The 13,228-nt window shown below is 42.1% G+C and overlaps 1 protein-coding gene across 7 annotated transcripts in view; it reads right to left on the bottom strand.

Moving 5' to 3' along the window:
• LOC140202876 (organic solute transporter subunit alpha-like) overlaps nt 1-13,228 on the bottom strand; it is a 158,660-nt gene that overhangs the window by 63,824 nt on the left and 81,608 nt on the right. Inside the window, exon 2 of one of the 7 annotated variants that reach the window (XM_072268405.1) lies at nt 5,814-5,955. The exons of 3 other annotated variants lie outside the window; for them this stretch is intronic. In XM_072268405.1, the coding sequence (XP_072124506.1) occupies nt 5,814-5,865 (52 nt within the window). In that variant the 5' untranslated portion in view covers nt 5,866-5,955. Of the gene's footprint in view, nt 1-3,099; nt 3,125-3,516; nt 3,608-5,813; nt 5,956-13,228 lie in introns of those variants that run through there. 3 more of the 7 variants (XM_072268448.1, XM_072268414.1, XM_072268433.1) reach the window with 3 other exon arrangements.

Here is a 13,228-nt window from a genome sequence, read left to right as displayed (position 1 = left end):
AAGGGACCAACAACTGCTTCAAAATTTATATTGGAATCAAACGACAGCGGTAAAAATTGATGATAATATAAGCAGTTGGACTAAAATTCAGAGGAATTAGACATGGATGTGTTGCCTCACTGGAATTATTTAATATCAAAAGTGAAATGATTCTTAGATAAATAGAAGACATAGATGGGATAAAAATTGGAGGTGTTAACATCAACATTTTAAGATATGCAGATGATACCACCCTAATAGCAAGTGCTGCAGAAGACCTAAAAATCCTCCTAGACAAAGTAGTACAATCAAGCACAGATCTTAGTCTAACCATCAACAGTGAAAAAACCAAATGTATGGTAATATCAAAACAGCAGGATACTCCCAACTGCCAATTGTATATCAGTAACCAAGAGACTGAACAAAGGACCAGCTTTAGTTACCTTGGTAGCTTTATATCACAAGATGCTAGAAGTAAAGTAGAAATAAAAAGTAGAATTGCCATTGCCAAAACCAACTTCCAAAAAATGAAACACATTTTTACCAACAGACACATCTCTATGACAACAAGGCTGAGGCTACTAAAATATTACATATGGTCAATCTTGCTGTATGCTTCCGAAACATGGACTATAACACCAGAACTCCAAAGAAACTTAGAAGCAACAGAAATGTGGTTTCTTAGAAGAATGCTGAAAATATCATATAAAGATAGAGTAACTAATGAGACAGTACTCCAACGTGCCCATACAAAAAGATCTTTAATGAGAACATTAAATGAGAGGAAACTTAAATTCCTGGGCCATGGGCCATGGAAAGGGAGAAATAGAATGCCTTACATTACAAGGCCGTATACCTGGGAAATGTGGAAGGGGAAAGCAAAGGAGAAAATATATGGACACTGTGAAAGAACTAACAGATCTAAGTGCGCGATATATCATTGACGCTGCGAGGGATCATTCGATGTGGATAGCCATGATCGCCCAAGTGTGTAATGCGCAAGGCACATGAAGAACAAGAAGAGAGTCTATCATGGGTGCATTAGTGAGGGCTATGTGAACGTGATACGGCATTTGCTGCATGAAGAGTTCTTTAAAAATAATACAAGGATGGTGATTTCCCAGAAGAGGCGGCATGTGATCCATTAGCTCCGATGGCTTACCCATCTTTGAGGCCGAGCAAGGAGAGTAACACAGACTCTGATAGTCCTGAAGTCTGTAAAAGGTGAGTTTTCAGCGATCGGTACTTACTGTGTTCAGGTGGGTGTTCCAGTAGACTCACCACTCTCACAACCATTGAGTGGTTTGTAATGTAGCCCCATTACTGTGGTCATACCTTTCTTCTTTCTCATTTCCACCTATCACACCTCACTAGACGAGTTCTCCAGTCTGCCCTGACAGAGCACCACCATGATATCTTCTCTGACTAGTAACGCCACCCCTCCTCCTTTTTTGATCCCTCCCGCTCCCACTTCCAAAACAACTGATCCCCAGAATATTGAGCTGACAGTTCTGCCCGTCCTGCAACCAAGTCTCACTAACAGCTACAACATCATAATTCCAGGTGTTGATCCATGTCCTGAGCTCATCTGTCTTTCCTATTGAAATATACACAGCTCAGGACACTAGTTGCACCATGCAGATCCTTTTGGTTGCTGACTTTGTCTGAGGTCTTATCAACATGTGTCTCCATAAACTCTCCACTATCTGTTCTGGCACTCTGGTTCCCATACCCCTGTAACTCTAGTTTAAACCCCACGGTGCAGCATTAACAAACCTTCCCACTAGGATATTAGTCCTCCTCCAGTTCAGGTCAAACAGTCTCTTCCGTACAGGTTCCATCTTCCCTGGAAGAGAGCCCAGTGATCCAAAAATCTTATGCCCTCCCTCCTACACTAAATCCATAGCCATGTGTTAAACTGCATAATCTTCCTATTTCTGGCCTCAGTAGCACGTGACATGGGTAGCAATCCTGAGGTCACAACCCTGGAGGTCCTGGCCTTTAACTTAGCACCTATCTCCCTGAACTCCCTTTGCAGAATCTTGTCACTCGTCCTACCATGTCAGTGGTACCTACATAGACCATGACCTCTGGCTGATCACCCTCCCACTAATGAATGCTGAGGACTCGATCTAAGATGTTCCAGACATGGAACCCAGGAGACAACATACCATCTGGGATTCTCGTTCTCATCCACAGAACTTCCTTCCTATTCCTCTAACTAACAAATCCCCTATCACCAGAGCACATCTCTTCTCCCCACCCCCCCGCCCCCACTCCTTCTCTTCTGAGCTGCAGAATCAGACTCAGTGCCAGACACCTGAGCTCAGAAACCTTCCCTGCTAGGTCACCCCCACCTTCCCCACCCCCAGCCCCAGCAGTATTCAACTTGGTAAATCTCTTGTTCAGGGGGATGGCCACAGGGGTACTCTGCACTGGTTGTTTATCCCCTTTCACCTTCCTCACTGTCACTCAGTCTCCTGTGTCCTGCGCCTTGGATATAACTGTCTTTCTATATGTCCCATCCATCACCCCTTCCACCTCCCGAATGATCCAGAGTTCATCCAGTTCCAGCTCCAACTCCTTAACTCGGAATGCTAGAAGCAGCCGGATGCTCTTCTCGCAGGGGCAGACATCAGGGACACTGGAGGTCTCCCTGCCTTACCGCAACTTGCAGGAGGAGCATTCCACTATCTTACCTGGCAGCTACTGTCCTAACTGAGCAAGTATAAAGAAGGAAGAACATTAAACAGTGGGGGGGGGGGGGGGGAAGCTGGAGGAACTCCACCTCCAGCTTTTTTGCCTTCTCTCACTGAAGCCTCAAAGAGTTTAAGCCTGAAAATTTATTTGCTCTTGCCAATCAATCCCAAACGCTGACTGGCCACTACTCAAAGTTCCAAACTGCCGTGAGTCTCTGCCTTTTCTATTCAATCGGTGAACCTGAATGAGCTATTAGATTAGATTAGATACAACTTTATTGTCATTGTGCCGAGTACAGATACAAAGCCAAAGAAATGCATTTAGCGTCTGACCAGAAATGCAAGGAGTAGTGTTATTTACAAAATAACTGTGAATAAAAAATTGCTACAGCACACAAATATAAAAGTACTGAGACAGTACAATATGGATACAATACTGCTTAGCGCTGTGATGAGAGGTTCAGCAGTGAGCTATGTCTCCTCAAACTTCTGATGTCCGTTTGGGTACTGCTGTAATCACGGATACAATTCAATTATCTTTACAAAATGCAAAGTGAATTACTTAAACAACAATGTTTAATCACACAATACATTTCAAGCAATGTTACTCAAATGTGAAATACACAACACAAGAGGACAAAAAAAATTGCTTCAGCTATGTCCCAAAGCCATCATGAATAAATGTAACACCCTAACCAAACTGTGGCTCCCTGTGATCAGCCAGAGAGAGCAAATGAGGGGCATTAAGAACAGCAGGTCTCTTTGACAGGACATGGAGAAAATAGTAGCAGAAGGGCACCAAACTCTGCCCTAGCGGGCAGTCTCAAACCCAACCCACCTCCAACCATCCTTTGGCAAAGATTACTGGGCCTCATCAAGATCCACCAAACCACAATGGAAATACATCATCCTTGATTTTAAACATCTGCCTAAGAGAAAACAAAATTTTAAAGTTTCCTTAATAGCATAAAATTATTAGAAAATATCTTGGTTGAAATCATACTTAATAATTCTATGTATTATTTTTGCTACTTCTTTTGCACGGAAAGGTTTCTGGCAACAGTGATTATTTGCCATAAAATGATGCTGTTGGGAGTTTTGAAATGCCAGTGGTGGTCTGATACAAAGAAGACATTTGTAGAGAGCAGTTAAAACTCAACCACATTGGTGTCAGACTGGATCAACACTACCATATTTGTGTTCCAAAATAGTAGTGCCATTATTTCTGTGAGGCTGGGTGATATCTCATACCATTTGGTGCAAATTGATCTTGTCTTCTCCTTCGGTTTCCCATGGTCATCATCAAACCTCAACAAATATCTTAAGTGCATTACATTTTCAAATAGATTTTCACTGTGACAACCCCTCCTGTACTATTAAAACTCGTGTTTCCTACCTTCTTAGCAAATACCTGTTTATTTTAATATGTGAATAGTTCCTTCTTTTATGATCTAAAATGAAGATGTCCAAAAAAAAGAACAGAACATAAATCACTGATTTAACTAAACCAAATTGAGAAAATTTCTGTAAAAATGCTTTTGCATTAAAGGGTGCTGTAAAAGGAATGGTGAGAACTTTAGCCTGAGGAAAGAAAATATCCTTGGAAAATAGGATGAAGGAGAATTCCAAGGCACTGTGTACATACATTAAAAACAAGAGGTATCTAGGAAGAGGGTACAACCACTCAAGAACAAGATAGGCAATTTTCGTAGGGGGCCAGGGTTGTGGGTATTTTGCATCAGAATTCATCAAGGAAAAATACATTGGAGAGCAGTGAGATTCTAGGGCATGTTGAGATCAAGAAGGAGAAGGTTTTGGACAGTTTGAAGAACATTAAGATGCATGAGCCCCCACAGTTTGATGAGATCCATCACCAGTATATAGAGAGAGGCAAGAGAGGAGATTGCTGAGGCCTTGACAAGGATCTTTGTATCCTCTTTAACTGTAGAAGAGCTCCCAGGGGACTGGAGGATAGCCAACATTGTTACTTTTAGAAAGGCAAAAGGAACAACCCGGGTTCTTTGATGGGCTGATCCCGAAGACATGGGATCCATGGAAATTTCAAAGTTCAAAGTAAATTTCAGACCCCATGGTTCATCCGGGGCTTGGGAAGACTCTGAATGATTTTGTGGGGACACACTCTTCCACAGTGCTTTAATAAAGTCCATTACAACCACGATGTATTCATTCCAACCCCCCAGATGAGTCCTTGAATGTGGCCCAGTTCACTAGCTCCAAACAATCTTGCAGCCACTCCTCTGCCCATGCGATTTGGTAAATCATATTCAAAATTTGGTTGATCTGAGAGGAAATATGGTAGTAGTGGAGAGTTTTCATTCTGTTTGGAGGTGCAAAAACCTTAGGCACATGTGTATATATAGTGAGGGAGCCTAGGATTTTTGCACAGTACTGTATTTGTCAACGTGGAGCAGAGAGCAGAGTTGGGAATGGTGAGGGTGGAGCGCTGTGGGTGTGGTGCAGGACAGGTAGCAGAGAAGGAGTGCTGGGGTGCAGAAACACACAGCCCTGAGACATCAGGCAAGGTCATTTAAGTCCAAACAGTTGGTTTACTGATCGTTACAGAATGTCTCTCTGGTGCTTCCTGCTCCCTCTCCTTTCCTTTCCCCTATTCCCAACCATGATTCCCCTCTCCCTGACCTCTTCCCACTTCCAGTCCACAATAGAGACCCATATCAGAATCAGGTTTATCGTCACTCACATAGTCAAGAAATTTGTTATTATTTGCTGCAGCAGGACAGTGCAATACATAAAATTACTAAAGCACCTGCGCAAAAGTCTTGGGTACCCTAGTTTTTTATATGTACCCAAGACTCTTGCATAGGACTGAGTATATATAAATGATTTGGGAGGTGGGCTGATCAAAGTGAGGAAGGTTATCAAATGATATGCAGGATACAGATCAGTTGGAAAATGGGTGGAGATATAGCAGATGGTGTTCAATTTAGGCAAGTGAGAGGTTTTTGGGAAGTTAAATACAAGAAGGAAGAATACAGTAAATGACAAGACCCTTAGATGCACTGATGCACAAAGAAAACATAGGGTGTAAGTCCACAGCACTCAGAAAGTAGCAACAGATGCTGAGAGGATGGTGAAGAAGATGCATGGTATACTTACCTTTACTGGTCGGGAACTCAAGTTGGAGCTTTGTTAAACATTTGAGCCACATTTGAGTGTTGTGTGTAGATCTGGTTTTTGCATGACAGGAAAGATATGGAGGCTTTCGAGAAGATACAGAAGAGGTTCACCAGGATGTTACCTAGATGAGAAGGAAAACTTGGTGCTTTAAAGGCTGAGGAACAACCAGATCAAAGTATATAAAATTCTGTGAGACCTAGATAGGTCAGCTCAAAAATACATGCAGACTGCAACGATCAAAGTTCTGAAGAAGAAGAGTAACTGGTAGTTTTGTGAGCTGTCTGCAACATATCGCCATTGGTCGTTGGTGCCATCCCAGGTCGAGTACTCAGGGAGCGTGCACACCAACTCACTGACATGTTCAAAACTTCACCATTCCAAGCTGTTGTCCCCACATCCTTTAAATCAGCCACAATTATCCCTGTACCAATGAACTGTACACCTTCAAAATTAAACAACTACTATCTGATGGCACTTACACCAAACATCATGAAGTGCTTTGAACAGCTGATAATGGCAACTATCAAAAACTCCATTCCTGCCACATTGGACAGTAACCAATGTGTTCACTGACAGAACCACTCTATGGACAGATGCCATAGCACATGTCATGCATCTGGCCTTGACACACCTAGAAAACAAGGGCACTTATGTTTCTGGATTTCAGTTTAGTATTCAACACTGTTGTTCCACAGACCTTGGTGAACAAACTCCTACTCCTCAGTCTAAATATACCACTGAGCAGCTGGGTGTTGGAATTCCTAATGAGCAGACCTTAGATAGTCAGGATGCAGAACCACTCCTCCCTCCCCATCGTCCTCAACACAGGCCATGCTGTGCGTTCTTCTCACACATGACTGTATAGCCTAACACCCGAGAAATCACATCGTCAATGACACGACACGTGGTGGGGCTCATCACCAACAATGATGAGATGGCCTACAGAGAGGAGGTAGAAGATCTCGAGGCCTGGTGCCAGGCAAATAACTGCTTCATTAATGTCAACAAGACAAAGGAAACGGTTATTGACTTCAGGAAAACTCAGGGCACTCACATCCCGTTTTACATCGGCGACACAGCAGTGGAAGCTGCAAGCGGTTTTAAACTGCTGGGAGCGCACATCTCGCACAACTTCTCAAGGTCCCAGAACATATTCTGTACAACACAGAAAGCTCGCCAATGTCTGCTTCTGAGGAGGCCGAAGAGAGCTGGACTTTGCACATCCATACTCACATCATTTTATAGCACGCAGTAGAAAGCATCCTGACAAGCTGCTTCACTGCTTGGTATGGAAACTGCACTGCAACGGGCAGGAAAGCTCTATATCGGGTAGACAAAACTGCCCAATGCAACAGAGGCACCAGCCTATCCACCATCAAAGACATACAGTATATACAGAAAAATGCTAGGAAAATGCCAGTGACATCATGAAGGATCTCTCCCACTCTCTTCATGAACTTTATGTCCCACTCCCATCAGGGAGAAGGCCACACAGCATTCATGCCAGGACCACCAGACTCAAAAACAGTCACTTCCCCCAAGCAGTAACACCTCCACCCACTAACACCACCACTACCTTCCCATTTTCTCTCAGTCACTTTATCAATCTATGAATCTTATGTAGTTATATTTATTGTGTTTGTAAAATATTATTGTGTACTGTATGGGTTTTTTGCGTTATATTGGATCCAGAGTAACAATTATTTCATTCTTCCTACACTTGTGCACAGGAAATGACATTAAACAATCTTGAATCTTGAGTAAAAAGGAGTTACTTAAGCTGACTTAAACATGGATAAATCCCCAGGACTGCATGGGATTCATCCTTAGACGTTACTGAAGGCAAAGAAAAAGAATGCTGGCGCACCGGCTGAAATTTTTAAATCTTCACTGGACATAAGGCTGGAATTTCTGGAAGCAATTGGAAGGCACAGGATATGTACATCCCAAAGAGGAAGACGTATTCCAAAGGCATGATGACACAGCCATGGCTAACATGGGAAATCAAAGCCATCATAAAAGCCAAAGAAAGCGCATATAATAGAGCCAAAATTAGTGGGAAATTAGAGGATTGGGAAGTTTTTAAAAACGAACAGAAGGCAACCAAGAAGGTCATTACGAAGGTAAAGATGGAATACGAAAGTAAGCTAGCCAATAATATTGAAGAGGATACCAAAAGTTTCTTCAGATATATAAAGTGCAAAAGAGAGGCGGGGTGGATATCGGACCATTGTAAAATGATGCCGGAGAGGTAGTGATAGAGGACAAGGAAATGGCAGATGAACTGAAGATGTATTTTGCATCATTCTTCACTGTGGAAGACACTAGCAGCATGGTGGAAGTTCCAGGTGTGAGGGGTCATTCTGTGTGAAGTTAATAATAAGAGAGATAGCCCTTGAGAAATTGAAAGGTCTGAAGGTCAACAAGTCACCTGGACCAGATGATGTAGAACCCAAGGCTCTGAAAGAGCTGACTGAAGATATTGTGGAGATGTTAGTAATGATCTTTCAAGAATCACTAGATTCTGGAATGGTTCTGCAAGACTGGAAAATTGCAAATACCACACCACTCTTCAAAAATGAAGAGAGGCAGAAGGAAGGAAACTATACACCAGTTAGTCTGATCTCACTGGTTGGGAAGATAGTGAATTCAATTATTAAAGATGAGGTCTCAGGGTACTTAGAGGCACAGGATAAAATAGGTCATAGTCAGCATTATTTCCTGACAAATCTGTTGGAATTTTTTGAAGAAGTAACAAACAGTTTAGACAAAGGAGCATTGGTTGATGCTGTGCGCTAGGATTTTCAGAAAGCCTTTGACAAGATGCCACACACATGACACTGCTTATCAAGCAATGAGCCTATGGTATGACAGGAAAGATTCTAGCATGAATAAAGCAGTATCTGATTGGCAGGAGGCAAAGAGTGGAAATAAAGGGAGCCTTTTCTGGTTGGCTGCTGGTGACTAGTGGTGTTCCAAACGGGTCTGAGTTGGGATAGATTCTTTTTATGTTATACGCCAATGATTTGTTTGATGGAATTCATGGCTTTGTTGCAAAGTTTACAGATGATATAAAGATAGGTGGAGGGACAGGTACTGTTGAAGAAGTAGAGAGACTACAGAAGGACTTAAACAGATTAGGAGAATGGGTAAAGAATGGCAGATGGAATACAGTGACAGGAAGTGTATGGTCATGCACTTAGGTAGAAGAAATGAAAGGGTTGACTAATTTCTAAATGAAGAGGAAATACAAAAATCTGAGGTACAAAGGGACTTGGGAGTATTTATACAGGATTTCCGAAAGGTTAATCTGCAGGTTGAGTCTGTGGTGAGGAAGGCAAATGTGATGTTGGTATTCATTTCGAGAGGATGTAAATATTGAAACTTTACAAAGCACCAGTGAGGCCTCATTTGGAGCATTGTAAGCAGTTTTGGGCCCCTTATCTTAGAAGGAATGTACTGAAACTGGAGAAGGTTTAAAGGAGGTTCACAAATATGATTCCAGGATTGAATGGTTTGTCATATGAAGAACATTTGATGGCTCTGGGTCTGTATTCGCTGGAATTCAAAAGAGTGAGGGTTGACCTCATCGAAACCTATGGAATGTTGAAAGGCCTCAATAGAGTGGATGTGGAGAGGATATTTCCTATGATGGGAGAGTCCAAGACCAGAGGACACAGCCTCAGAATAGATGGGCATTCTTTTAGAACAGAGATGAGGAGGAATTTCTTCAGCCAGCGAGTGGTGAATCTGTAGAATTCTTTGCCACAGGTGGCTACGGAGGGCAAGTCTTTATATATGTTTAAGGCAGAGGTTGATAGATTTTTGATTGGACGGGTCATGAAGGGATACAGGGGAAGGCAGGAGATTGAGAGAAAATTGGATCAGCCATGATGAAATGGCAGAGTAGACTCGATGACCAAATGGCCTAATTCTGCTCCTATATCCAATGAGGTGCCAGATGACCGGAGGACAGCAAAGATGGGCTCTCTTTTCAAGAAAACCTGGTAACTATAGACTTGGAAAAAAAATGCTGAGGGAGAGGATTAATGATTACTTGGAAAGGCAGGAACTAATCGGGGATAGCCACCATAGCTTTGACAAGGACAGGTGACATCTGACTAATTTGATAAAATTCTTTGATGTTCTATCAAAGTGTTTTGATGAGAGCAGGGCAGTAGATGTGATTTACATGGACTTCAGCAAGGCTTTTGACAAGGTCCCACATGGGAGAGTGGTTCGGAGGTAAGGGCCCATGACAGAAAGAGCATGGGGATCAGCTAGGTAGTACGGTAGTAGTTAGGTAGCTAGGTAGTAGTTAGTGCAATGAATTTATAGCAATCACCAATCATTGTTCCATTTTCACTGCTGACTGTAAAGAGTTTGTACATTCACCCTGTGACTACATTGGTTCCCTGCAGATGGTCCAATTTCCTCCCACATTTCAAAGATGTACGGTTGGGGTTGGGGTTGGGGTTAGTGATTTGTGGACATGTGATTTTGGTGATTTCTTGCATAGATTGGTGCTCAGACTTTTTCTGCAATATACATGAATGACTTGGAAATGGACCTGGAATGCATGATCAGTACAATCAGAATCAGTTCTCTTTTCACTCATAGGTGTCATGAAATTTGTTGTTTTACAGCACCGGTACAGTGCAATACATAAAATATACTATAAACTACAATAAAAATACCAGTATAGTAGATAAGTGAGAACTAAGTGGTGCAGAAGGAGAACAATATAGCCAGGGGTTCATTGCCCATTCAGAAATCTGATAGCAGAGGGGAAGAAGCTGTTTCTAAAACACTGAGTGTGTGTTAACCTCCTATACCTACTCTGATGGTAGTAATGAGAAGAGGGCATATCTTGAATGGTGGGGGTATTTACTGATGGATGCTGCCTTTTTGAGGTATCTCCTTTTGAAGATGTCCTCGACGGTGGGGAGGCTAGTGCCCACAATAGAGCAGGCCGAGTTCACAACTCTCTGCAGCTTTTTCTGATCCTGTGCAATAGCCTCTCCATACCAGACAGTTTCAATGCTCTTCATGTTACATCTGTAGAAATTTGCTCGAGTTCTTGGTAACATACCAAATTTCCTCAAACTCCCAATGAAATATAATCGCTGGCATACCTTCTTCATCAATGAATAAATATGCTTGGTCCAGGTTAGATCTTCAGAAATGTTGACACCCAGATTTTAAGCCCAAGTTTGTGGATGACAGAAGATTGACAGAGTTGTTGATAGTGTGGAAAATAGAATTAGGCTCCAAAGAGATATCAATGTGTTTGTGAAATAGGCTGAAAAATGGCAGGTGAAGCTTACTCTAGACACATGCATCATCCTCATTTTGGGAGTACTAATAATAAAGAGTATACACCATGAATGATAGGGTCTTCAGGAGTACAGAAGGAAAGAGGAAGTTTGGAGTACAAGTCTAGGTGTCTTTGAAGGTGACAATACAGGTAGATAGTGTACTTAGACGGGCATACGGAATACTGACCTTCATTAGTCATGGCAGTGAATACAGAAGTGGTGATGTTATACTGCAACGTGATGTGACTGTGATCAGAACTCAGCTGTTGTACTGCATGACACTCTGGTCATCATGCTACATGAAGGATGTGATGGCGCTGAAGAGAATGCAGAGGAAATTCCCCAGGACGTTGCCTGGGATGGAGAAATTCATTTATAAAGGAGGGACTGGAGAAGTTAGGTTTGTTGTTCCTGAAGAAAGAGGCTCATCGGGGACACAATTGAGCAAAGTAAAATAATAAGGGCTACAAATACAGCAAAATTGCTAGAAACTTTTCCCCATACGAGGCGGATAAAATGAGAGAACACAAGACAAGGGGCAAGGGATTTAGAGGGAACCGGAGAGGCAAGTCTCTGGAATGTACTGCTTAAGAGATTGGGTCTGTAATAGCATCTTGGAAGCATCTAGATGAGCACTTTGAGTCACTTAGACATTGATGGCTATGGCACAAACAGAGTGGAAGGTTATAGGCATGACCCAAGTGCCAGGAGAAAAGATTAATATGAAAGGGTGTTCATGAGTGAGTTCGGCAGATGAGACAGGCAGAGTGGCCTTGTCCATGTTACAGGATTCTAACAGAAAGACGTGGATTGTAAATTGACACAATTTGTAGGCAAGTGATAAAATCATGGGGAAGTTGACGGAAATGTGGCAAAAATCAAATGGGACAAGTGTACAAACAGTATTAAATGCTAGCTATATGGCTGATGTATACTCAATGGGCTTAGGGCCTATTTTTATGCTTTATGAATCCAAGTGAATATTTCAGTTCAAAAGCAACATTGAGGTTCAAATTCAAAGAACTGAGAGATTATTTTTCAGTATTACAACATTTCAGGTTAAACATTCTTGATTCATCAGTCAGGAATTAGCAGGAGTCCCAGGGCTAACAGCAAGATGAATTAGGAACTGTTCACAATTTTAATATGCCTCTGTGACTCAGATCCTCAGACGATCTTATTAAACCATAGTAAATAAGTCTTAGTGACTAAAATAAAGGACTCATTTGAGAAAAGGCCTTTAGATTTTTGCAGGCTTGGCAACAGCAACCTTTAACCGCAGCAGTAGAAATCTTACTGTGCTAAACTTTGGCAGATTCAATTTAACATGGTATACAGACCAACAAAGTAACATGTCTGCAGCAGACACCATCTCCCTGGTTGACACTCATCTCTGTAGCATCTGGACAATAAAGACACCAAAGTTAGACTATTGTTAAATTGGCATTTTAGAGAGAGAAGGGAAATCTGATTGAATGATACCACAACAGCAACCTCTCACTTAACATCAGCAAAATCAAAGAGCTGATCATTGACTGTAGGAGGAAGAAACTGAGGGTCCATGAGCCAGTCCTTATTGGCTTTTATCAGGCCTTGTGTGCAATTTTTCATGGATTCTATTGTATTTCTTTGTTCTACTGTGAATGCCTGCAAGAAAATGAATCTCAGGGTTGCAAATGGTGACATTTCGGTGTTTTCATAATAAATTTACTCTGAACATGGACTACAACTTCAATGCTACAATTCCATGGAAGTTTAATTGCCAGTCTCCAAGTTCTGGGAGCCAATATATTCCTGACCAGCAGATAGCAATCAATAAGGATACGCAGCACACTTCTGCCAGAATAATCCTCAGCACAGGAGCTCCAAAAGGTTGTGTCTTCAGCCCTCTACTCCCCAACAGTCCTGACTGTGTGGGCACAATGTCCTCGAACTCCACCTACGAGTCAGCAGATGACACCACTGTAGTGGGCTGTATCTTAAATAACAATGAGTCAGAATACAGGGAGGAGATGGAGAGCTTAGTAACATGTTGTCGTGACAACAACCTTTCCCTCAGTGTCTGCAAAACAAAGG

This window comes from Mobula birostris, chromosome 1, assembly GCF_030028105.1.
Source record: "Mobula birostris isolate sMobBir1 chromosome 1, sMobBir1.hap1, whole genome shotgun sequence".
NCBI classification, from domain to species: Eukaryota; Metazoa; Chordata; class Chondrichthyes; order Myliobatiformes; family Myliobatidae; genus Mobula; species Mobula birostris.
The sequence above is the reverse complement of the archived record's forward strand: the minus strand, read 5'-3'. Positions and strand labels throughout refer to the sequence as shown.